Here is a 27572-nt window from a genome sequence, read left to right on the forward strand (position 1 = left end):
TTCCCCAGCACCTTCCAAGGGAAAAATATGACGCTGGACCTAAAACTGATATTCCCATTAAGAAAAAACATCTGCCTATATTTTTACCGCCTAATATTTGGAAGAAAGCTTTAGAGATGCTTTAAAGGTAATTTTAGCTAAACTTATTCTCCTAAAAAACTAACTCTCTTGTCTTTCTCTCCCCCTCCCTCTCTCCCCTCTATGTAAATTATAGAAGATAATTTAGTTCACTTTAAGAATAAATGATCTAAGATGACAGTGGTACACTAACAATACTAATTATCTGTGCCTAATTACAGACTGTTTTTCAATCTAAATGTTCTACTACATACAATGGAAACCTCTTCAATAAATAACTTTAAACAAAAGGATAAGAATCAGACTTGCTAAATTATTGGCTTACTTGAAAGAACTGAGAATAGTGTAGAAGCCTTGATTTCTGGGTGTTGCAGGTATTATGTGAACTTAGCATTTTTAACCGTTCTTTCTAGACAAAAATAATAACCTTTACTTTGTTTAAATAAAAAAATCTAACAAAATAACAAGCTTCTAAGACAGCTTCAGATCAAAAGTCTTAACAACATAGGGGAAAACAGTGTAGGATGTTAGAGCTTAGAAAGTAAAAACAAAGGCTGAAAAATGGAAATTAGCTGGACATCAAGGGATGTTCAAACAGAATAATTATGAAGTCTTTTTTAACATTTGCAAATAGTCTACTAGGAAATCCTCCCCAGTACTTTGCAGAGTATCTGGCACAAGGAAGGTGCTTTATTAAATGTTTATTGATTGATTATTATATGTACATCTTACCCCTTTGGTGTAATCAGTCAATCAACAATTCTGGAGAGCCTCCCATGCCAAATCCTTGGCTAAATGGTCTAATATGAAAATGAAAATAAAACTTGGATTCAAGCTTCCATTTACTGAGGGAGAAAACATGGGCTGTGTGGGTGTGTTTATTTTTTTAAAAAAATCCTTCCCCTCCATCTTAGCATAAATACTATATATTACTTTCAAGGCAAAAGAATAGTAAGGTTTAGACAATGGGGGTTGTGACCTTCTCAGGGTCACACAGCTAGGAAGTGTCTGAGGCGACATTTGAACCCAAGATTTCCCGCTTCTAGTCCTGGCTCTCTATTCACTAAGCTACCTAGCTGCCCCTTGTGTTTATTTTTTTCAAAGTATGTACAAAAAAGTATGAGTTGTTTTTGTTTTTGTTTTTTTTTTTGAAGGGGAGGATGTTCTTGCAGGCAGAATTTGGAGCCTGAGCTGAGCAGCCACAGAAAAGGGAATCCTAAGAGGTGGCCATGAGCCTGCCTCAGAAGCAGTGATGGTGTGTCCTGGGCAAGTCAAGAAGGCCAGCTCGCCTAAGGCACGTAAGAAAGGGCTTAGGGCCAGGCTGCTGAGGGCTCTGTATGGGAGCCCCAGGGAAGATGACAGGGGAGGGAGAGACCTTGCCAGAGACAGCAGAAGGTAATCAAGTGAGAGATGCTGAGGGCCTGAACTAGGACAGGGAAAGAAGGAGGCAGCTGGTAGGAGAATCAACAAGATCTCGCAAGGCTACCTACTGAACAGAGAAAGAGAAGGACAAAAAGCCTGGATCTCTGGAAAAGGTACAATGATTTGTTCAAGTCACACACAGCAGGCAACGTGATAAACTAATCACCACCTAGATGTCCGCTGCTCTTTACAATGGCTATGCTTTGAAGAAGGTCTGAAATGCTGACCCTGAACAAAAACAAAATAAAAAGATCCACAAAGTTAAACCAGTCCCAGACAACAAAACATGGTTGCAATTAAGAAATCTACCATTTGTCAATCTCGAAATGCATTTATTGTCCCTAAATGCTTTGCTCAGGTGATTTTTCAGAAAAAACCAAAAAAACATTAATAGATAATAACATTCATTTAATCTTTATGAGCTATCGATTCATTTTAAAAATGATTTTTAATCACAATTGTTAAAGGACTTCGAGCCTTTATAAGACTTGCAAATGCTACTATTGGGAAGTCTTTAAGGCATGTCCTTCCTCTACCTTCATTGCTGTACAGGAAAAAGCTGTGAGGACAGAAGGAACCAGCAAGCAGTGACACTTATCCTTTTTGTTCCATTTAAAAGTCCTTTTACTGGGGGACTAAGCCATCTTCAATCCTTCCATTTGTAACCTTTCTTCAATCACCTCAGAGACAGTGAGATCAAGAGAAAAAGTTGGAGGAGGAATGCTGAGAGCTGAGCTTTCTTGGTGGCCTTCTTGAGCCAGGCCTTCCATGACGCCTCGGGGTTTCCTTGACTGTAAAATGGGCTGTGTTGTCTCTTGATCTCTAAGGACTCCTGCAGTTTTAGGAGGGGCCGAGGCTTCACAAAGTGGCGAAAAGCTGTCACAACTGCCCAGATTATTCCAATGTACAAAACCACCCTCAGGCCCATCATTCCCTCCTTGCTTTTCACATATTCTCAAAAGGGGACAGAAGAGCGGTGAATAATTCCGTTCCTCGCTGGGCCGCAGGGCAGAACCTGATTCGAAGGGACGACTATTTAGGAGATGCTACGGGTGAAATGTTGGCGCTGCCAAGTAACTCATCCTTGTATTATAGACAATTAAGCTTTCAGATTTCATTTCCAAATAAATAAGAAGCGACAGTGAGAACATAAAAGGAATGTCCCACCTCTCCCCACTTCATGGCCCACCTTCTACACATAAAGATCACAAATAATCATTATCATGGACTCAGAGCTCACCCCGAGAACTGATGACAGAGCCCTGCTTCATACCTATGGGGGGAGCAGGAGGGTGGGGGAACAGTCACTATTTTCTAAAACCCTAGATGAGAGGGAGCTACCCAACCCTCCGTCATACTACCTCTACCACAAAAATCCTATCCCCAGCAGGCAAGTAAAGTGTAAAATTCATCACACAAGTGATAAATCAAACTGGCAGAATTTGATACAATGGAACCACTCCTGTTATTAGAACAGGAATGAAATCTAAACTTTCCGTTTTGTTTTGTTTTTGGTTAAAATTTGAACACAAGGGAGCAGTGGGGTGGCTCAGTAGATGGAGAGTCAGGCCTAGAGATAGGAGGTCCTGGGTTCAAATCTGCCCTCAGACACTTCCCAGCTGTGTGACCCTGGGCAAGTCACTTGACCCCCATTGCCTAGCCCTTACCACTCTTCTGCCTTGGAGCCAATACAAAGTATTGATTCTAAGATGGAAGGTAGGGTATAAACAACAACAACAACAACAAACTTGCACATAAACACTGCTTTGCATCAACTATTTTCTTTAAGTTGAACTCCAAGTGAGTTAGTCATATTTCAAAGACTAGGACTTTCAAATGCCTTGTAACATACACTATCATAATCCTTCTATCAGAATGTTTGACATATATAGAAGATATACAATTTCTCTTATGCTGTCTCAATTTAAATTTTCTCAAAGTGTTTAGATGAGAAAATTTCTATAGTATAAAAATACTCTTGTTGAAAATCTGGATAATCGCTCCCACTCAAAAGCAGTTCCACTGAAGAATTGTCACTCAGGATTTGGCATATTCAGAAAAAACATGTTTAAAGGTATCAATGATTTTTTTATTAGACTTGAAGTATGAATTTAAATTTGACTACTTAAATAAAGATAAGTGCCCAAAATGATGACAATCAAAAAATAAAGTACTTCTGAGATGATTTCATGTTGCTGGAAATATAAACATTAAAATCATTATTAAAATCACTTTGCTTTCAAGAGTGGGTGGCCTTCAGCTTACCATTACATACATACATTTTAAAAAGTTATAAAGACCCTGAGCAAGTAAGTCACTTAACCCTGTTTGCCTAGCCCATGCCATTCTGTCTCTTGCAGTTACTACTAAGACAGAAGGCAAGGGTTAAAAAGAAAAAAAAGGCTAAAAGTAATAAAAAAAAAAAAAACACACCCAACTTCTACCCAATTTCTAAAAGTCTTGCAAATAGCGTCAGGTATGTGGAAATAAAATAAGTAAATCTCACTGGCATCAGGGTAATCTCTACAAAATGCAAGAGAAAATTCTTGCTTCTATATGTTTAGCTCAACAACTAAATTCAAAAGACAGTAAATATTGGGAATATTTAGAAATGTTGGAAGACTCAATTTTTCTTGAAGGCAACTATCAGTTTTCATTTCACAATCAAAACATGAGCATTAGTATTAAGGAAAAAACAAGGAAATTTGACTTCAATTTCAAAACATTCTCTTTCCTTATCCCAAGAAAAGGGAAATACTAAATTAGTCAATTTCTAAAAAATTCAATTTTCAGGTTCACTTTAAACAAAGTATCACTATTAATATACTCATTTTTACATAGAATACTATTTGAAAACCTAAGTAAAGAAATGAAATCCTATTATTTTCTGTTTAGCTTGGCTGGAACACTCCAAACAGAGACTTTGATTCCTGAGATGTACTAGACCGATGGTCAGGAAAAAGACATGACATGGAGAAGGAGGACTATAAAAACAAGACCGAAAAGTAGGCTGGGATTTTTCTCTGGAGATTTTTGGCCGGGAGCTTGTCTGCGATCTGGTGTTGGTGGTTTGGGCAGAAGACACTCATGTGGGTTGGTAAGACTAGGATGGCAGGCTAGGAAATATGTTTTCTATTTCCTTCCCTCCTAATTTCTTTCTTATATATTAAAATTAAATTGTTAAATGCTGCAATCATCATTGTGACTTAAGGGTTAATTATTTTATAAATGGTGACCACACCAATAATCTCTCTCTCTTTTTTTTTAAACCTTTATCTTCCGTCTTGGAGTCAATACTGTGTATTGGCTCCAAGGCAGAAGAGTGGTAAGGGCTAGGCAATGGGGGTCAAGTGACTTGCCCAGGGTCACACAGCTGGGAAGTGTCTGAGGCCAGATTTGAACCTAGGACCTCCCTTCTATAGGTCTGACTCTCAATCTTTTGAGACATCATGCAGCCCAAAGGGATCCTTTTGTACAGTTTTTAGAGGCCCCATTTTTATTCAAGTTGGACTCCAATGGACACAGGCCTCTATGCTCCCTTTAGCTCCAAATCTAGGGTCTTGGGATCCTCGACTACTTGGATTCAAAATCCTAAGCAAAGGACAGGCTGGCACCAATCTCTCTTTGCAGACTGATTTCACACTGCTCTGCTCCCACATTTCTTATTCTAACTCCATTCGCCTACTTGTTGTAGCCAATACAACAGGACACTCTCATCTCCCATCTATCTTTTTACTTCGGACTCTTAAGACTCCCCTGATCCCCTTTTAAGGCTATTGCCACAAAAATGAGCTGCTGTGAATCCTTGAAATATAGGAACGTTCCCCTGCCCCCACCCCATCACAGCATTTAATCTCCTTGGTGTACACACTGAATCTGATTTTTATGCTGTTGCCACCAAGTTAGGTATTATTCAGAAATTCACACCAGTGTCTTCACCTGCTCAGCATGAATTTCAAAGAGGAGGAGGAGAAGGCAAAAGTGGCATTTTCCTAATTAAGATATTTCTTCTAGATTTGTTGTTCATTTGCATAAGAAACTCTCAGGTGAGGAAATGACCTTGGCCAATGCAGGACAACTGTCCTGACACCTGGGGTCTGACTAACACATCTGCCTGGAGCCCTGAGGGGGCCCCCAGCTGGTGTATGACAAGGTGGGGCTTGAACCAGGCTTCCCAGCTCCAAAGGGAGCTCTCTTGATGCTACTTCTCAGCCTAACACTAACACTAAAAAGAATCAAACAATCCTCTGAGTAACAGATGCCTCCGAAGGTGACTTTTCATGCATATTTCATCACCAGAATGGATTGGGGGTTTAGGTTGTTTTTAAGAACAGATTATTTGCTCAAAACACACACACACACACACACACACACACACGCACACACACACCCCTTCTATAATGTTCTTTCTTAGCTTTATTTTAATTTGCTTAAGTCTTAACTGAAATCAGTGACCTTCCTATTCCAATGTTTAAAAACACTTATGTTCAATATTTAAGCTTCAGATTTTAAATGAGTTCTTCTTAGTGGCATATAGATGTGTGTAGAAGGAGAAAGAGAAGAAAAAGAGCAATTAGGGAGACTTACGTTTTGGCTGTGACATCCACATACTGGCCAGGGCGAAAGTGTGCAGCATACAGAGGCGTGCCTTTATAAAGGAGAAAATTTCCATGAGATTTTTCAATCAAGAGAGATATCATATCCAGAATAGGATCTGAAATTTTTCTACCATGCCTCAGCTGGCCTCTCGCCCAGGAAGATGCCATCTCTGTTGGGGCCCACTCCCCCCATCATTCCAGTTTGAGGAAGGGCCTAGGCCGGTGGGCTCTCTCCTCTCCTGGTTCCACACTCTGGAGTCTCTGCACCTGGCCCAAGATATCCTCCAATACCCCACCCAGATCTCCCATCAGTTCCCTTTGCTGCTTCCCCATCAGGATGTCAGCTCCTTGAGGGCTTTTCTTCTCTTTGTATTTCTAGTGCTCAGCACAGTGCCAGACATACAATTAATAACTAATAAATGCTTCTTGTCTTGACCATTCTATACAGAGAGAGTCCAGCAATTGGCAAATTCCAAACAGAAATGAATCATACTTTGCACAATACATATTTTTAAAAACATGCATGAAAGCAAAATCTAATTTAAAATATACTCGAGGTTGTTTATTCAAAAGAACTGTAGAAATCATATTAAAAAGAAAGACTTAGTTTGTAACATAATGTGAAATATGACCCCCTGCATTTTTCAAAATAAACAATTGCCTTTTAGGAGAATTATCTAATATTTGATGCAAATTTACCAACTAACTACCAATATTTACAGAGAACTTTTGTTCTTAACACCATGAGAGCTGCTCATTATTATAAAACCAGGTTTTTGCCTTGGCTAGCTCTGTGAATTTCATTAATGTGAGTACTCTGTAAAATTGGAATGCGGCTAGTTTATCCATTTGTTCATCTACTTCTTTTATTCCCCAAATTCCTAAAATTTAGAAGTTGTCTATTTTTACAGGTCCAGCGAAGAAAAAGGGCTAACCTTTTTTTGCCGGACCTCAGGGGGAATTGTAAAATTGGAATTTGGGAGATGCCATCTAAAAGTATATATATATNGTCTTTATTATTTTTAATCTTAACAACTTTAACCCATAAAACACACCAATCCAATGTTTCACAAAAGTCCTACCCAATCACATAGGTACCAAAGGGGGGAGCAGACTGCCCAATGGCTATCCCTCTTTCATTGAGGGACTGACCCATCTCCTTTACTATGTATTTGTCTGATGACCTGGTTTATGCTCCTTCTGCCAGGCCATTCTTTATTGGCAATGTGCTGAAATCTACTTATACCCACTAATCAATAGGCACTAATTAAGTATCTTCTATGTGCCAGACACTGGGAATACAAATACAATTACTGAAATAATGTGTCCTTATGAGGAGCTGGCATTCATTCATTAGGAAACAATGATGTGTGTGCGTGTGTGTATATATGTGTGTGTGTGTGTGTGTGTGTGTGTGTGTGTGTGTGTGTGTGTGTGTGCATGCGCGCGTGCATATGTGGATCTGTAGAACAAATACAAATAAATGCAAGTAGTTAAATACCAGCTGTTTGTAAGAAAAGGTTCTAAGAGCTGATGGGATCAGGAAGGGGATGATGAAGTATATCTTGTTTGTGAGACAGAAGGTGGTACTTGAAAGGCAATCTGTAGGAAGAAAGGGATTCTCTGAGGCAAAAGTCAGAAGGGAGCCAGGTTCTTTGTGCACTTTCAGTTCTTTAGAACAGATGTCAAACTTAGGGTCAGCAGAACTGCCAGTGTGGCTGGAACCAGAATAAAATGTAATTGAAAAGTGTTTAACAAAATGAAAAACAATACAACTTGGCTAATGTGAATTAGTGGTTTCTAAGTCCATATGTGGCTTTCAGAAATCTCATTTCTGTTTTGAGTTCAACACTGGAGCTTTAGAGAAAACCACTCATACACATGAATTAATTCTCTTGTCCCCAGAAGTTTATAGGAAGCTAGATGGTACAGTAGATAGGGTGGCTGGACCTGGAGTTAGGGAAACCTGAGGTCAAAGTTGATCTTAGACATCTATTAGCTGTGTGACCCTGAGCAAGTCACTTAATTAATCTGGGTTCCTCATCTATAAAATGTAAAGCACCCACCCCCCAGAGTGGTTGTGAGAATAAAACGAGATGTTTATAGAGTGCTTTGAAAACATTAAAGCAACATAAATTCTAGTTATTGTTGTTGTAGTTAAAAGGCAAGTCTTTGTTTCAGGGAGAACTAATTTTTCTTTTTAATTAAAACCCTTACCTTCTGTCTTAGTATCAGTATTGGGTACAAGGCAGAAAAGTGGTAAGGGGTAGGCAATGGAGGTTAAGTGACTTGCTCAAAGACACATAGCTAGGAAGTATCTGATTCAAATTTGAACCCAGGACCCCTCGTCTTTAAGCCTAGCTCTCAATTCACTGAGTCATCTGGCTACCCCTAAGAACTAATTTTTCAAATCTACTTTGGCCTGTTCTCTCCCACCAGGGCCTTTTCAGTCATCGTCCCGTTCACTCTGTCCTCGTGTTTGCCCAAGATGTTCTTGTACTGATGGAAACACCCTTTGGTTTGTCTATCCAGTTGCTAATCAGAAACTGGGAGATGGGTATACTCCAACCACTTAGTTTTTATGGTGGCACTGTGGCTGTGGGTCTCATTGAGAAGCTCTGCAATGTTTCTGGGCTTGATGTGTTATGATGGGTAAGAAGAAGATGGTAAAGGGAGTCACTAGGGGGCCTGGGAGCCAGTGACCAGTCTAGCAGGAGATTGGGGTTAGTTGATGACAAAGGTGGGAAACCTCGGCTGGGAATGAATTGGGTATAAGAATAAATTCAAACCCTGTTACCTTGGTGCCCAGTGCATCTTCACTGCTAGCTGTTGGCTCCTTTAAGATGTTAGGTGAGGTGGCCCCTCCCTGCTGAGGTAACTGCCTTCCTATTGTGTGAGAGCAGAACCCAGCAGGAAGCTGAGACCTTAACTTCGTGGCTAACGACGGAGGCTCAGATTTCACCTCCACAGTAACTCCAACTACTCTGCATTCTCTCTTCCCTAGACCCTTAGCCTTGATGGAGTTGGAATAATCACAGGATTCACAGATTAAGGCTAAGGGATTTATTTGAAACTGGGGAAAGGAAACCAAGGTAAGAGGGCTAAGATGTTATAAGCTGTTGCTATGGGCAACTGACTGATGCTGGCAAAGGTCCTAGAAGGTCCTGGCAGGCTGAGGGATGGCTACCCTCAGCCAGAGGTAAATAGTTTCTGTTCAGATATTTTGAACCACTAGCTACACCAAGTTGTTGTTGGGTTGATCTAGTAGATGGACCTAACCACTAGGCTATTCTATCCTAAGATCCTACCCACGATCCACTCCCCTTCTCCCTTCACTACCCGGGGCCCCAGGGGGAAGGTCAGAGGTAGCAAGTTGTCTGGGTGAGTTTAGGGGAAATCAGAACCCAGGGTTGGGTTTGCAGGGTCTTATATAGTCACAGCCCAACTGCCAGTTGGCACCTGGCATCTGCCACATGCCATGCCAGAATTCCATTCTGATAACTGACAGGTTTGCCTAGGGTAATATTGCAATGCAAGAAACCCTGCATTACAGATGCAATCACTAGGCAGGATCATGCCTCAAAAGGGGTGCCTGGAGGACCTCACAAGGAACGTGTCTTCTCTGTACTCTGTGCAAGACATCCTCCATGATAGTGACAGACACCTCTGGAGAGCACTGTTCTGTGTTTCCTTTGATATTATATAGAGGATCAAACAAAACTCTACACTTGCTACATCTTTCAACAAATCATACATGACTTTGACATCACTGAGAATCATCCTAACAGAGAAGAACCTTTTAATGGCATGTTCATGTCTTAAGGGATCAGCTGTTTCTTTGTAGTCAAACAATGAGTACCCTTGGACCCTGCCTTCCTGGCAGGTCACTGAACTCTACAGACCGTGAGGCTTCCCATTGTCCTTCCTGTGCGACATCTCCTCTTTTAGAACATGAGCTCCTTGAGGGTAGGCATCTTCCTCATTTTCTATTTGTTTCTAAAATGCTCAGTCTGGCATTTTGCACATAGAAGTGCTCACTGGTCTCTTTCAGGCCCCTTTGTAGTCGGCTCTTGAAAACTGCTTATAAAACAATTTCCTGGTTGTTCTTCTTTATACTTTCATCAAGAATAGCTTCGAGATATGTACGATTAGTTTCACAAAGGCTTTTGGAGAGATGGTGAGTAGGCACCTGGGTCAACATTTTACATTTTTTCTTTTTTGGTAGCAACAAAGTCTAAAATACTTCCCAATCTTTTGTATCTTCCTGTTTCCTCTATCTGGAAAATCAGTCCTTCAACATTTTCAATACCATATTGTCTCTGTCCAGCCTTCCTCCCCTGCACATCCGTGTTCTAGCCTGGAGGCTTTCTAGTATTACCTTCTTACAGGGTCTATTTCCTCAAGTAGCACACTGGACTCAAAAGAGTGCAAATGCGACTGCTCTACTGTCTATGATAAAGAGAGCAGTTATCTGTGGATGGATCTTCACAGATTTTCTATTTTTTGCCCTCTCGGGTTCATCCTTTTTTTTTTTTCAACCCCTTACCTTCTGTCTTGGTATTTAATCTAAGACAGAAGAATGGTAAAGGTTACACAAATGAGGTTAAGTGACTCACCTAGAGTTACATAGCTAAGAAGTATCTGAGATCAGATTTGAACCCAAGTTATTCCTATCCCAGAGCTGGTGTTCAATTTACTATCCTACCTAACTGCCCTCATGTTCACCCTTAAAAAGATGTTTTATGGACAAATAGGTTAGCTGGATATTGTAGGCAACTTTTTTGTAAACTAATTTTCTCTCTATTAGTTCTCCTTATTTTGAAATGATCTTTTATATGGCCTAATTTTTTTTTTATCATTCTTTGTAAAAAAAAAGTTCATCTTTTAAATTCATTTGCCATTGAGTCATACATATTATTCAGCTTTGCCAGGAATGACTACTTACTTTCCGGGTGAGGTGATTTCAAAGGTCTTTTGAGTTCACTATGGCAGTAGATTTAAAATAGTTAACTTCTAAAGGAATAATGTTCATCTGTGTTGATGTCTATTGCTCATTTTCTTTTTTTCAGCCTCAGTAGCATTTAAAAGTAGACCAAGTCGGCCTTATCTCAACCGCCTGCTATATCTTAATTTCATTCTTCTTTTTTCTTTATTATTTATTTTGACATCTGTGCTAACCAGTTTATGGTCTGACCAGAGAGAGCTAATTCAGAAATGACTTACTTTAGTAGACATTTATTTCCTGACTGTTAAAATAGAATTAATTTCAGTTTTGTGATGTTATCTTATGCTTGTTATGTCTAATACCTTTAAAATCTGCTTTTATAGAAAAGTCTGTCATCTATCATATAGATGACAGACTTTTCTATAATCTAAACTAGTGGTGTCAGACTAATTGGGAAATATTTACCAAAATGGATAAAAGTACAATGCAACACAGATAATGTAGTTTGTGGTTTTCTAAGTTAATATGTAACCTGCCAGGAACCTTTTCTAATTCAGTTTGAATTAGAACACTCCCATAAACATCTTTGCCCACTCTCATTTCTTCCTCCCAACGTGGCTTTCATAACACATTTTTTCCACCCTTCCCCATGCTCTTTGCATTGATGCCCTGAAGTATTCAAAGATATTCATTTAAAGTGGAGGGTCAGGCTCTTTCTACTTCCTCATTCTTAAGTTTTGTTGAAATCAAACTGTCTTCCTAGATATTTCTGGCCACTTAAAGGCCTATTCTGATTGTCATCTTTTAGATGTGAAGACATACTCCCTCTTTTACCTCCACCTCATAGGACACAGAGCTACTTAATAGCAGAGGCAAATACTAACTTGCTTAATTACCATCAAACTATTCATTTAATGTAACATCTCAACTTAGAAATGATTAACCTCTAACATTAACTGCTTTTTTGTAGAACAGATTTTCCAACTAAGTAGCTCTCTATATTGTAGGAAAAAGTATTCTTCTTGTTATCGTTGCTATTAAATATCTCATGTAAAAAAAGATTTGTCTCTTGTGATTAAATTAGATACCATTTTATATATATAAGTAAACGTTTAGTGCGTTGTACTTTTGCTTGAATTTTACCAAAAGGACTGACATCAAACCAATCACATTTATGGTATTTTCTTCTTCCCCTACTCTTTAACCTCAGATGACCTCAATCAATCAATCAATATTTATTAAGCCCCACTATGTGCCAAGCACTGTTCTAAGGATTGATTTAATTAGTTACCTGGTTTAATTATAGCATTATCAGTCACTCGAAATGTTGTGAATTTCTGTTTTGGTGGCACTCCAACTTCTCGGTACATTTTCATTAATGATTCAGATTTCTAGGAGGAAAAAAGGGCACTTATTTAGGGAAGTAAAATAGCTAAGATGAGTTTCTGATATAAAAACAAATACTAAGGTAATACCACCCATGACACTAAACCAATTTTGTGCTGCCCTTATTGAATATATAGATCTTAAAGTGGAAAGAAGTTGCAAAGCCATTTAGCTTAATTCCCAAAGTTTTGAGCTAAGGGAATGAAGGCCAAGACTGATTAAATGACCCACCTAAGGGTTAAAGGGGATACTTGAATCTGGGGCCTGACACCTGGTTCCGCCCTGATAATGGGACATCCCTGGCCATCCTCCCCAGCACTGGCTGTTCCTCTTCTCACAGATCTGCTGAAACACTCATCCAGGAAAGAGAAATGGAATACCTCTTGCCCCCCACTGGCAATTTTAGACTTCCCATAAAGCTCTCCTTCTCTGAAATCCAATCAAATTCTTCCTCCTCTGGTGAACATCTGGATTGCTGTATACTGCCCCATGCTTCTCATCGTCCCTTCTTTCTCAAGGAATTCAGCAGGTGGCTCATATCCTTCATGAAGGGATTTCAATATTCCTAAATTCTCAACTCCTTTAAATCCCAAGACCTTCTTTACTTCCCTTTCACCACCGTGGTCACACTCTGGATCTCACCATTAATCACAAATGTTCTCTTTAGTTACATTCTTAATCAGAAACTCACATTCTTCTATTTGACCAGCATTTCTTTCCATGACGCTTCATCCCATACCCTTCCTACTTTTGCTCTCATCAGTAAGCATTTATCAAGCACCTCCTGTGTGCCAGACACTATGCCAAGCCCTGGGAGTACAAATACAGGCAGTAGTGTCCCTGCCTCCAGGAGCTCCCAGCAAACACACATGCACACACACACAAAATATATCCACTATAGGGCACCCTCCTTCTCATCTCTGACACAGGAATCCTTCTTTCAGGGCATCAGACAAGCCCCACCTTCTAGTTAAAGCCTTTCCTAATGCCTCTGTACATACTTCTAGACCGGCTGCCCCCACCACCACCTGCTTTCAAGTGAGCCGCCCTGAACGAGGTCACATCATTGGGACGACAGTGGGTGCTACAATGCTTGCTGGCCTCTGCACAGCACTGTGGGGTTTGCAAAGCTCTTCTCCCACATCACTTCATTTCAGCCCCACAAAACCCCTGGGCAGGGGACACTGTCAGGGTCTCCATGCCACACTAGGAAGTGGAGGCTGTGGCCCTCACGGGGTTCCCTGGCTAGTGTCTGAAGTAAGACAGGCTCAGGGCTCCTGCTCCCAAAGCTGGCCAGTGAAGCACCTTTTCCATAACACGTTTTCTCCATTCTGTCCTGGGGCCTGGGCCCCTTGCTAATTCAGCACTGTGACCACCAGATTACACGGCCTCTCCAGAAGGGATGGGGAGAAACTGGTAAAGAACATTAAGATACTTCTGTGAATTCACTCGGGATGTGAGCAAGTGCACTGGCCATCCCTGTTGGTGAGTTACCGCAATCACATCACAAGCTCTTCTCCCCAATTCTCTTTCTGTCCCTTGACTTCCAATTTCACCACCCCCGGTTACACTGGGTGCTGATCAATGCTCCTGGGTGTGCAGGTTCTGCGGGGCTCCAAAACACTGCAGACCCTCCTGGAATAAGTTTGGTTCTGACCCCACACGAAAACACCATGTGGCAAAGTGTCTCTTGCCTTGATTAGGACAGCTAACAGGAAAGGTGAGCCTGAAGCCAAGAAGACTTAAATTCAAATCCAGTCTCAGCTACTTACAGCTATGTGTCCTGGAGCACGTTCTCTCATCTCAGGTTTTTGGACAGTAAAATTGGGATCATAGCACCCAGCTCTCAGGGCTGTTGTTAGAATGAGATAACACAAGTAAAACCCTCTGTAAACCTTAAAGAACCATATATAGGCTGGGCTGACTATTATCATTAGAGCTAAGGAGTGTGTATATGTATATTGGGATAAAAATTAAACAGAAGCAAGAAATCAGGCTGGAAGACCTCTGGAAAACCCCCACAAGGCTCTGAAAAGCGAAGGCCCATTGTTTTAATGCCAACATTCAGCGTGATGCTGTGTGGCTGCAAAGCATGGAAAATGCCAGTCTCCAAAGATCAAAACTGAGTATCACCCAGAAGGCCAGGAAAAAGCCCAGATGGGTTAGAGCAAGCTCTAACTTATAACTCAAAAGGAACTTCCAAGAAGAATCAGAATTAAGGCTATCACTGGGGAAAAAAACACTGACCAGAAAAATAGATCAGGCACAAGGCTGTGGGTAGACAACCTGGATATTGAAAGTGAAAATGGTGGAGAACTTCTGGGAGGGCAAGGACTGAAGTCCCAGAGGAGAAGCAGAAGCAGGCAAGTGGTGATTTTCACTTCTGCCCCATCACTGAGGTCCCAGACCTCTTCAGGTATGCAGGAGCCTAACTATCTATTTCATTCTCAACACTTTACAATGGAGAGTCTCTAAAACTCACTGATTCTATTCTCTTAAACTCTTTTGCACTCTCCTTTGGACATTCCATGTTCCAATCAAACTGGACTATCTGCCATTACTGACCCCAGCCTATGCTTTTTCTCTTCCATTTCTTTGCTAGTAATGCTCTACACTCTCACCTCCAATCTGCTCTCTCATAGCACCACTTATTTAATCACCGTCCTTTGAGGCCCCACTCAAAACCTTAGCTTTTCATGAACCTTCTCTTGGCTCTCCACACCCAAATGATGTTGCTCCCTTTCTCTAATGATGCCCTAGCATTAATCACATTCTTGATCACCATCTGTACACACATGGATCTTCCTTAATCTTTAGGAACTTCCAAAGTCATAGTTATGGAAACTCCTGGCCTGTCTAGAAGGGATGATTAAAGGGATGATTAGGGAGCTGAAGCCTAATTTCACATTTCATTTTCACTAACAGACTATCAAATACTCATTGGCAGGGATAACTGTCATTCATTTTTGAGTCCCCTTTGCACCCAGAACAATGCCTTCCATAGAAGACTATTAAAAAAATTCTTCTTTGAAGGAATAAATTATTAGAGTACTTCTAAATAGAACTCCTTATTCTCCCAGGAATGAAAGAAAACATAATTTATTCCAGTCATTCTAAAGAATTCTCTGTGGGTCATCTAGAAGATTAGCACAGCTATCTCCTCTTCTATTTTTACAGGATCCATCTGTGCCTTACTGATGACCTCTATCATGCTATATTTTCATAACAAAAACCAAATATGGACACGCCAGCATAACGAGATCTTTAAATTTCCTTCCTGAGTAGATCTATTAGAATCAGTCTGATAACTTACAGGACAAACATAAAACTCATTTTAGGGGCAGTTATGGCTCAGTGGATATGGAGGTAGACAGAGATGGGAGGATCTGGATTCAAATCTGGCCTTCCTAGCCTTGGAACTGATGGTACTGATTCTACAAGAAGATAAGGATTTAGTTTTAAAAAATTCTTATATTGACAATAGAACAGTCTCGTGATAATTAAGCAAGTTATTTTATGAATATTATGATTTTAAAGTATTAGACTTTAAAAATACTCTGAGGCTATTTTTATATTTAACAATAAACATAAGTCCAACCACTTCTACATAGAAAAGACATGATAGAGGAAACAAAATAACACATTAGTTATACTTAAAAAGTTGCATTTTAGGAACAAAACTTTTAAGATAAAAACAGTTATCAGTTAAATGAAAACTACATATATCAAGCCTGGAACAAAGAGCAGCAATGTTACAAATGGTTTTTGTTTTCATTTTTAAACAACCAAACGAACACTCTCAAAAGGCAATCTAAGGGACACAGAGTAGTGTGAGTTAGACAATTCCATGTATAAGGAGGTTGCTACCACTTCCTATCAAGTTTCCTGCAATTATCTTTTTTTAATGGAATATCCTAAGACAAAATGATTCACATTAATTTTTGGCCACTTAATGACCTTAATTATAGGCACTATGTACTTAAAAAAATCTCTATCTTTTGTCTTAGAATTGATAATAAGTATTGGTTCTAAAGTAGAAGAGCAGTAAGGATTAGAGAATTGGAGTTAAGTGACTTGCCCAGGGTCCCACATCTAGGAAGTATATGAGGGCAGATCTGAAATCAGGATTTCCCATTTCCAGGCCTGGCTCTCTATCCACTGAGCTACCTAGCTGCCCCTGCACTATGTACTTCTTAAATTTTTATTTTTAATGCTGCAAAAGCAAAAAAGAGGTTAAATTTATTTTAACTTATAGGCATGGATTTATCAGATTTTTAAAAATCTAGTCCAAGAAAAATAACATGCAGTCTTCATTAATTTACTTTAAAATGCTTAAATATTTTATACACCTTGTTTTAATTTTTCAATTACTACTACAAGCTGAAGTCCTCAGGCTAGCAAGAGGGCTACTAATGACATTCTTTCAAAAAAAAAAAAAAAGACTTCTCTCTCCCACAGAGAGGCCCATTTTATTTATAAAGAAATGAGAAAGACCTATTTTCATATATCATTATAAAGACAGTCATCTGAAGAGATTGATCTTCACAGTCATGCTCTCATGTTGCAATACATTTTCCCTCAGAGCTAATAAAACATGCTTCTATGGATGATTAAAAAAAAAATTAAGACTAGCCCCTAAATAAATTCCTCACATTCAATCAAAGGTCAATCAAATCCAAGTTCTTCCTGACTCACCTCACACCAGATATGTACATGATTACCAAATTTAGGTCATTAAAAATTAATATGTATATAGGTCAAAACCCACCACAACATAGGATAATTATTAGTTATATTATTAATTGATGTTATTAATTAATAATAATTAATTATCCTGATTATTCTGTTTTATTAAATTGAAGATTCCCTAAATATCAACCAGGCCTTGGGAATAAAATATCACCTATCATTATGGCAACGTGTCTTGTCAATAAGGCATTTCTCTTCCATTTGGACCCTGTGCAGGTCTTCTTTCCAGTGAAGAGTATCTCTGAGAACCAGCCAGCTCCCTGCTTTCTGCCTTATTTGACATTAGACTAGGAAACTGGAGAACAAAATTATATCTCTTTGGTTGCACTAAGGAATCTTATATGTACTTAAATAAGAGATCCCTTGTTAGAGGAGTTTCTAAGGCTGCATTTTGCTCTGTTGAGTCAAATATCTCTGCAATTTGTAAAAACCAGAGATCTTATATTTTGAATCTGAGGCCTTCAAGCATGGGGCCAACATCTATTCAGGAGGGTGTTACATAGGAAGCCCTCACTGGGCAGTCCCTGATTCAAGAGGTCTGGATCCAACTCTGTGGGGAGTAGAAACAGAGACCAACTGGCAATTATCTCGATGACCCCTGACATTGCATGCAGGTCCAGTGTAGACTGAGGACACTTGAACCTGGGAGCCACTGCCTAGTTGGCTGAATCCTAGGGCAAGGCACAGTCACAGGTTTGAGGCTGGGTATTGGGTAAGGAGACAGAAACTAGAAATAGTTGTGTGGCTCTGATCCTGGAGCAAAATCTTATATTTAATCTTCAGCACATTCGGAGGCTACATTTGAGTAACCAGAGCAGGAGACTCTGACCAGGGGAGAAGTCCTATGTTCTCTCTCTCTCTGAATAAAAATAATGGTAACAGCAGCAATAATAATGGCTCTCCCAACGTACTTGATCTCATTTGATCCTCCTAACAACCTAGAAGGCAGGTATCACTACTCTGCCCATTTTATAGATGAGAAAATTGGGGTAGGAGAGATGAAGTGACTTGCCCATTGCTAGTAAGTGTGTGAGGCAGGCGTTGAGCCCAGGTTTTCCTGAATCCAGGTCCAAGGTTCTATCCATTATACTCCATTGCTATCTCAAGGGAAAATAACAGTTCCTGATCTCAAAGAGCTTACAGTCCAATGAAGGAGACCATTAAGTTAAGTTAAACTTCTGTGAGAAGGCTCAGATACTAGTCTAGCCAAGAGGTGATGAGGGTTTGCACAAGGGTGGTGGCACTAAATCAAAACAACAGAGTTCTTAAAAAGGTAGGAACAAAATTTTGACAATAGAACAGATGTGTGGTAAAAGCAAATGAGGTGGTGAGTCTGGATAAACTGAAGGATTGTGGTGCCTCTGGCAGAAATAGAAAAGTCTGGAAGGGAAGAAAGTGTTTTGGAAAAAGATAATGGATTCTGTTTTTGCCACATTAAGTTCAAAATGCCTCTGAGACAGTCAATTCAAGATGTCTAAAAACTAGTGGTGGGGAAGAGGAGAGAATATAATTAATGAGAGGCTGGGAAAGATGTATAGATCTGGGAATCATGTGCAAGATAATTTAACCTCTGGAAGCTAATGAAATTACAGAGATAATAAAGAGAAAAAAAAAGGAAAGGGGGCCCAAGACCTCTAAGGATATCTGTGTTTAGTGGGCATAAAAGAGACAAAATGGATAGAGAAAGAATGACCAGAAGAAAACAGTGCCCAAAAACCTGGAAAGAAGATATCAAGGAAAAGAGAACAGCTGATAGTGTCATATGCTAGAGAGGTTGAGAAGGATGAGGATTAAGAAAAGGTTGGAAATTAACAGATGATGGATAAATTGAGAGGAGGCAGTTTCAGTTGAATAATGAGGTCAGAATACAGAGAATCTGGATGAGAATGACAGAAGAGAAAGTAAAGCCACCAAATAAGGAGGGGCAGAAGGTGACAGCAGCGATGACAGTCAGCAAAGGTTGTTTCAGGATGAGAGAGACACAGGTGTGTGTAGGCACAGGGGAAAGTAGCAGTCAGGAGCTGCTATCTTTACATAGCATCTTCTAGTCCCAGTTATTTGTGTACCCTCCCTGTATATATTTGTGCTGCCTGTAAACACATTATCCTTCCATTAGAAGTTAGGTTCCTTGAGACAACATTACTTCTCTAAGAGAAAAAACCAAACACATGTCCTATAAAACCAAGAACATTTTATATACGTGCCTACTTGGCAGAGTCAGAGGTTGGGGGGCAAGATTATCCGTGCACTCTGCAGTTTGAACAATTCAAATATACTAAAGAATAACCTCAAGATTTCACAGAGATAAGGAAGCCAAAGATCACAAAGACAGTGATTAGTCCATAGTTACAAAGCTAAGTCAAATCTGGGTCTGAATCCTAATTTAACTATTTTAAATACATCATACTGTCCCTTACCCTCTGACCCCCTGAACCAGTCTCCCAATGAACAATTTGGTTTTTCTGAAATTGTTCCTGTCCTTTATACTAAAAAGATATAATTATTACTGCTTTTTAAAACTAATTTAAAAAATCCTCAATAATACATTTGTCCAATGCATAGTTAAAATCTGTTAATACACATGAATTTCTATTTTTGCTATATAATTTTGAGTTTTAAAGTTGCCCCTTTTCCATACCAACCAAATTCCAATGAGCTTGGGCAACCAAAAGAAAAAAGGCAACTATCCCCAGAACATCCGATTGCTAAAGAGAACTTAAAAGCTACAGATAGCCCTTTTGAAGGGCACTCACTGGCCACAAAGGGCAAATTCAATTCAAGATGACAAACATTTATGAACCTATTCTCCCTGTTCCAATCTTCTCTCCTGAACACCTGATTTCTTTCCAGGGCACTACTATCTTTTCAGGCACCCAGGGGTGCCATTTTGGCACTGTTCATTCCTTTTCAGTCTCCTCACTCCACACATCCAGCCATCAAACTGTACTGCTTCTCCCCTGACAATATCTTTGGCACCCCTCTTCTTTCCCTTCACATGACTCTTACTCTTGACTTCCAAGGCCTCATTACATATCACCTGGACTATTAAGGCAGCATCTTAATCAAGGGCCCCCCACCAGCCTCTGCCCTACCAACTCATCCCCTGAGGTTGCCAAAGCGATTTTCCTGTCATGTAGTCTAACCATCAGTTAACTCCCTATTTACTGCCTCCAGAACTAAGTATGAGCACCTCCTTTTAAAGTCTTTTATGCTCTAGCTCCAAATGACCTTTCCATTCCTTTTATGCATTATCTCGTATGACATAAATGATGATGTGCCCATGCTTTATTTCCCAGAGGACATTCCATCCTTCATCTCTGCCTCTCAGAATCCTGTTTCCTTCAAAATTTGGCCTAAATACACCTCCTACTTCATGTGAAACCTTTCCCATCTATCCAGCTTTTAGGACTCTGCCTAAAACTTAGCTCATATTTATTTTGGACAAAGCCTGTCTGTCTGTCTATCCAACTATTTAAAGTCAAGTACTATTTCCTTCTTTGTACCTACTGAATTCATTCAGCATAACTAATTAAATGGTGGCATACAAAGAACTGGTCAAATTAAAACTTGTTTTTGTTTACACAAAAGCTTTTTAATATAATCAAAATTATTTATTTTACATTTTGAACCCCCCTCACCCCATTTATCCATGGCTTTTCTGGGCTTTATGAAAGAAAATGCCAATTGATATTAAAATAGGTATTATATATTATACCCTAAGCTTATTGTCTGCTTACAAATAATTTATAATTCAAGAAAAATCTATCTCAGCCACAGTGAAGACAATATATCTACTTTTTTTCCTAGAGCTAAGGAAAAATATGAATTCTGAGGGGCTGGTTATTTCCAGAAATTAAGAGATGTGATACAATTTTAAATAGGAATTAAATGAATAACATAGAAATGGATATCAAAGGATTATATGTGTATAACCCAGTGGAATTGCTTGTTAGCTCCAGGAGTGGGGAGGGAAAAGGGAAAGAAACAATATGAATCATGGAATCATGGAAAAATATTTAAAATAAATAAATTTATAAGTCAACATAGAATAGTATACTTGTCAGATCTATGGGAAAGGGAAAATTTAAAACCAAGCAAGAGTTAGAAAAAAATTACGAAATGCAAAATAAATAATTTTGATTACATTAAATTAAAAAGTTTTTGCATAAACAAAAATAATGTGACCAAAATCAGGAAGGAAAACAACAAATTGGGAAAAAATCTTTATACCAAAAAACTCTGACAGAGGTCTAATTACTCAAATATACAAGGAGCTAAATCAATTGTATAAAAAAATCAAGCCATTCCCCAATTGATAAATGGGCAAGGGACATGAATAAGCAATTTTCAGATAAAGAAATCAAAATCAATATCAATAAGAATATGAGAAAGTGTTCTAAATCTCTAATAATTAGAGGAATGCAGATCAAAACAACTCTGAGGTACCACCTCACACCTAGCAGATTGGCTAAAATGACAGCAGGGGAGAGTAATGAATGTTGGAGGGGATGTGGCAAAATTGGGACATTAATGCATTGCTGGTGGAGTTGTGAACTGATCCAACCATTCTGGCTGGTAATTTGAAACTATGCTCAAAGGGCTATAAAAGAATGCCTGCCCTTTGATCCAGCCATACTATTGTTGGGTTTGTACCCCAAAGAGATCATAGATAAACAGACTTGTACTAAAGTATTTATAGCTGCACTTTTTGTGGTGGCAAAAAACTGGAAAACAAGGGCGTGCCCTTCAGTTGGGGAATGGCTGAACAAACTGTGGTATATGCTGGTGATGGAATACTACTGTGCTCAAAGGAATAATAAACTGGAGGAATTCCATGTGAACTGGAACGACCTCCAGGAATTGATGCAGAGCGAAAGGAGCAGAGCCAGAAGAACATTGTACACAGAGACTGATACACTGTGGTACAACTGAATGTAATGGACTTCTGTACTGGCAGCAATGCAATGACCCAGCTCTGAGGGATTTATGGAAAAGAACGCTACCCACATTCAGAGGAAGAACTACAGGAGAGGAAACACAGAAGACAAACAACTGCTTGAACACATGGGTTGATGCAGACACGATTGGGGATGTAGACTCGAAACGACCACACCAATGCAACTATCAATAATATGGAAATAGGTCTTGATTGATGACACATGAAGAAACCATTGGAAATGCACGTAAGCTATGGGGGGTGAGGGAATGAAGGGGAAAGTAAGAACATGTAACTGTGGAAAATTTTTCTAAAAAAATAAAATATTTAAATTAAAAATAAAATAGGAATTAAAAAAACTCACAATCATATCAAATTAGTGTTCTATTTGAAGACTTTTATTTTAAGAAATATTTTGTTTTGATTCGTAATTGGATTTTTTTAGAACCGACCCCAAGCTCTTTACATACAAATCTCAAATATATAACTTCCAGCAGTATATATTCCTTCTGGAAAATATTATGATTTTCCAAGAGACTAAAACATAGAAATTTAAGTGTTTCCCTCACAGACCAAAAAGTAATTTGCAGTACTACAGCTTTAAGATACAAAACAATTCACATGTAATGCATGCAAATTACTCTTATAAATAGTAACTTACATAGAAAGGTGATACATTTCTTCCTCCTACTATTAGGGTCCCTCGACTGCTATCACATTCTTCCTTTGGGGTATATTTAAGGACATGACAGTCTTGTACCTTAAAGAAAAACCCAAGTTAAGCGAAATATTAAAATATAGAATTCCATTTAAATGACATTATTCATGTAACACTTAAATTGTAAGTTTATTACAACTAAATCTTTTCACTAACCCTCCACCAGGGAGCTAGATCTCCCATTTAGTTCTCTATTCCCTTCCCACCCCCACCTTTGAACCTTACATAGGACATTTAAGACCAGCTACAATATAGTCTATCAATAATCATTAGATGTAACTAATATAACACTTGTAGGGAGGGATTTCTTTTATTTTCTGTTTATTACCTGAAGTAATGTGACAACATGTCTTTTACCATCTTTGGTCCATAAGGGCATCATGCCCAATTTTGCTGCAACAAGGCCAACTCTTGAGGAACCTGGAAATTAAAAAAAAACAAAGATTTTACTACTTTGCAAAACAACCTTAAGGTCATTTTTCTCCCCAAATAATATTGTTTAAAACAAATAATATAATATTTATATAGACTTTACTATGTGCCAGGAACTGCACTAAGTGCTTCACTACTATTATCTCATTTAATCCTCACAACAACTCTGGGACAAGGTACTATTATTCCCATTTTACAGATGAGGAAATTGAAGGAAACAGAGATTGAGTGACTTGTCCAGGATTATAGAGTAAGTGTCAGAGGCTGGATTTGAACTCATGTTTTCCTAACTCCAGGCCTGGCACTCTGTGCTCTATACTACCAGTTACATATCAAATATTTATTATTCAAACATATAACCAAAACAGAGGAGAAACACAGCTATTGGTAACAGACATGTAGGAACTATATAGAAGAGTATAGGAATTTAAACAAACTACCCGGGGGCTGCTTAAATAGAAAAGTTTTTGAAGCAATGAGCTCATTTCCATGCTTTGTGATATCCTTCTACCTTCAGTGTATTAAATGGGTATTCCTGGACTCAGATCCCAAATAGGAACATAGACAAGGGCATTTAGGAGAGATTAGGATTGTGGATATTATTGCCACAAATTTGTCAAATCAGTGGCCCAAGCAAGGTTTTGTGGTCGCTGAATTGTGGCATTCAGTAACTCTGAAGAAGCTACACTTGAGCCACTCTGATCACTGTACAATACACATGTAGGTAAAACAAGAACAGAAAGCACCAAAGTAGGTCTATCTCATGGCACTTGGAAATATTCATAGTAAGAACTACAGACTACAAAAACAGAATCCAAGGTATTAAATGTATACTGAAATATCCCATTTGGATATCAATGCTCTATGTAATACAGAACTTGGGCCTGTTCCTCTAGTCATCTTCTTTAATTCCTTTAAATCGGTTTTTAAAAATTTGAGCCTGGTTTTGAAAACCTGAGCAGAGATCCTTACAGTTCAAATCTGAAATATGAGAAGTCACTCACAAAATCATTTATTAATAGGAACCTTTTATTCAGCAATGAACAATGAAGGCAAACCTAGAGGTTAGAGATTTAAGAAGGTTTAACACGAACTCTAAATACAATTGAATAGTAATTTATTCATCCCTAAATAAACCTTATAATGCCAGAAGATTGAAAACAGAAATATATAAATGTGTCTATTTACATAAAAACTGTGACTAGAGCCTAAAAGTAAATAAAATCATTTAACAAATAAGACATGCACCTGGCTCCCAAGGATGTATGGGCCATGGTTCATCTTTCAGAGGACACAGTTTACTTGCTGTTTGGGCTTTATATTCTTCAGACGTTAACTGTTTTAGAAATTCATAATTTTCTTCAGAAAGATGTTCATGCCACCAGGTAGAACTGGCAGCATGGGTGCTTCTAACAATAAGGCTGAAGTGTGACCTATCAAGGTAAAAGAAAACAAGTTAAATCATTCCTTCTCATCTGGTATAGGGAGGCACTGTAAGAAAATGTAAAAGACCAAAGAAAGAACTAAAGCTACACGGAAAAACGAAAAGGTACCTCTTTTTTTTTTTTTTTTTTTAAATAAATATCTGAAAACATACCAGCATTCTAATTTTTTAATCTTATGGGTGTATCAACTCTTCTCAACCGCCGATAGGATGTCTCATTCGGGCAATCATGATTTCCAAAAGCTTTTACTCATCCTATCCATCTGATTCAACTGATCAACATCAAGCATTTGTCAGAACTGAGACTACAGTTACAAAAGTGCATTTACTTATATAGGGAATACCAGAAGTCTTAAGTGTGTTTCAAGGGGACACTGTGTTCCATGCTGTCTTCCCCTCCCCTTCCCTTTAAAAAATAATCCCTTAGAAAGGGATTATTTCGTTTTTCATCTCGGTATCCCCAAAAGCTCGGTATAATGCCCTGCACTCCATCACGGGTGCATAATAAATGCAGGCTAGGCTGGCCGGCCCACCGCGAGCGCTTAATAAATGCTTTTTGACTGGTGGACACTTAGTAGCTGTCACTTATGAAGCACCTAAAGAGCAGCCGCTGCCCTCGGGAGCCAAGAGGACACAACCTGCTCTGGGTATGACCTTGAACAGGTCCTCCTCCTCCACCCATAACTCTCCCCCACCCAAAGGGCTGGGGGGTGGGTCGGGGAGGGGCTCAGCTCGCAGCTCCCGGCTTCCTGCTCCCAGTGCCGCCCCCCAACAAGCCCCCGGCCCCGAGGCCCCACGTACCCGCAGACCCCGCCGCCGCTGGCCTGGGCCCACAACCTCTCGGCCGCGCGGGCTAGCAGCCTCCAGCCCACCATGGCGCGAGGAGCCGCGCGCTCCCGAGATCCTCAAGCTCAGAGCGCGCCACTCGCCGCGTCCTCACCCGCTCCCGGCGGCGGAACCGGCACTCAACGCGGCCCCTCTTCCGGTACTCCGTTCAAAACCGTCCGGCCGGGAACAGCGCCCGGCAGCCACCGTTCCCTGATCACGTGGTCTCAAGAAGTTCTTCCCCAACCCTCCACCCGGATCACTGGCTCCCAGCTGGAACTTTCTGTGTGGGGAGGAAGGGAGGGAAGTGTCATTTGTGCTTGTAAAGCTGGGATGAGGCCGTCAGTTCCACGCAATCCCCTGGAACGGAGCAACCCCCTTTATAACAGATGAGGAAACTGAGGTTGGAACAGGTTTGAATGGCTTTGCCTAAGCTGGGATTTGAACTGTGACCTGTGACACTGGATCATAAGCTTCAAGTTAGTGAAGTAGTAAACAAGCTCACGGCCACTAGTTAGGAACAGCCATACTGGGGTTGGGGCGACGTAAGGGGGATGTTGCGGTCTGAGTTCACAGATCAGTAAATGCAGGCTATATGCAAAGTACACCATGCCTTTAGCCCTTTGAAAGAGCTGCCTAACCCAACCCTCTCAGCTGACGGAACCTGGACTTCCCCAAAGTCACAGGCAACATGGGAACCAGATCCTCTGATCCTGGACTGTACCAAGCTGGCATGGACCATGGTGGCGAGGGGGAGAGTCTTGGAGTTAACAAGATTCGAGTTCTCATCCTGCCTTAGACACTCATTGGCCCATAATTTATCTTGGCGTCATTTTCCCCATCTGTAAACAGGAAGGGTAGTAATAGTTTCTGCCTCACAAGGGTGCAGTGGGATAAACTAGAGCATTTGGCCAACTTTAAAGTCCCAACTGGCCACTTCTCCATTATACCAATGATGTGATTTAAACAGCTACTGTTTTCTCTAATATATAATACATTATATGATATATATGTTATTTATATTTATACATATATGTATCCCAATTTCCAAGGGAGTATTGGAAAATTAAAAGAAATGGGAATCAAGGGCTAGACTCTGAAGACATAAGAGCTTAGACTCCTAGTATCTTGACTTGGTTTCTGGGGAATAAAGAATAGCTTTTAGGTGGTGCATGCCAGGCCCTGAAGGATACAATCATACAGGAAGCATCTCTCTGTGTGGGACATTACATCCTTCTCCTTCCCCTCTAAACACTCCCAAGCTCTGGACATTGCTCATTTTTTTCTGGAGGGGTTTATGGGGAGCATCTCATACCGCCCACATGGTGATTTGAAGGGCAATAGAAAACACACCCAACCATCCATCCTGAAAAATCTTATTCTAACCAGATCAGATCTAGTGATTTTCTTATCATCACTGAAAACATATATGAAAGTAAGAGACAATGAGAGTTGCTCTTTCCCGGAGAGCTATCACTTAGAGAAGCTTCTGGGTGATACAGTGGATAGAGTCAGTAAGACAAATTCAAATTGGAAAGAATTTTGTGTGTGCCTTTAGGAATGGGGTGAAAGGAGAATAGGAATTAGAAGAAATGTTGACTCTTAAGAATGGGAGGGGGCCAAAGGGCTCTAGGGCCATACAGCACTGGCACCTGCCATGTGTGGTATTTAGCTCCCACTAGAAATTGCATCACTCTCATGATAACTTGCCCAGATGTTTCACTGAACTGAAACTGTAGTTTCAGGGAGAAAAAATTGAGGACCCCTCCCCCAAACCCAGTCCTTAGAAACTGTGGAAAAATGAGAGAAGACTCAGATGATACTACTTAAAATAGCCCATTGGACACATGACAACAAGATGTCTTTGTGATTTATTACATGTGAAGCCTCACAAGTCATGGCATTTATTTCCACTTTCAAAATGGAAATAAATAATGTTTGTGGGGGAGAAGCTCCAACTAATGTCCAGGTGCTGTTCTCACAGCACAGATCACACATCATTGATGCCAATGATTTCTACACCTGAGATTTTGAAAGCA

The 27572-nt window shown here is 39.8% G+C and overlaps 1 protein-coding gene across 1 annotated transcript in view; it reads right to left on the reverse strand.

Annotated features, from left to right (window-relative positions):
• Positions 1-25639, reverse strand: part of MRPL3 (mitochondrial ribosomal protein L3) — a 41122-nt gene extending 15483 nt beyond the window's left edge. Inside the window, exons 1-6 of the mRNA XM_044678045.1 lie at positions 25510-25639; positions 24513-24697; positions 23161-23252; positions 22776-22874; positions 12335-12434; positions 6088-6148 (exon numbers count right to left, since the gene is read on the reverse strand). Of these exons, the coding sequence (XP_044533980.1) occupies positions 6088-6148; positions 12335-12434; positions 22776-22874; positions 23161-23252; positions 24513-24697; positions 25510-25583 (611 nt within the window). The 5' untranslated portion in view covers positions 25584-25639. The remainder of the gene's footprint in view (positions 1-6087; positions 6149-12334; positions 12435-22775; positions 22875-23160; positions 23253-24512; positions 24698-25509) is intronic.
• Between the last annotated feature and the right edge of the window lie 1933 nt (positions 25640-27572).

This window comes from Gracilinanus agilis, chromosome 5, assembly GCF_016433145.1.
Source record: "Gracilinanus agilis isolate LMUSP501 chromosome 5, AgileGrace, whole genome shotgun sequence".
Classification (NCBI taxonomy): Eukaryota; Metazoa; Chordata; class Mammalia; order Didelphimorphia; family Didelphidae; genus Gracilinanus; species Gracilinanus agilis.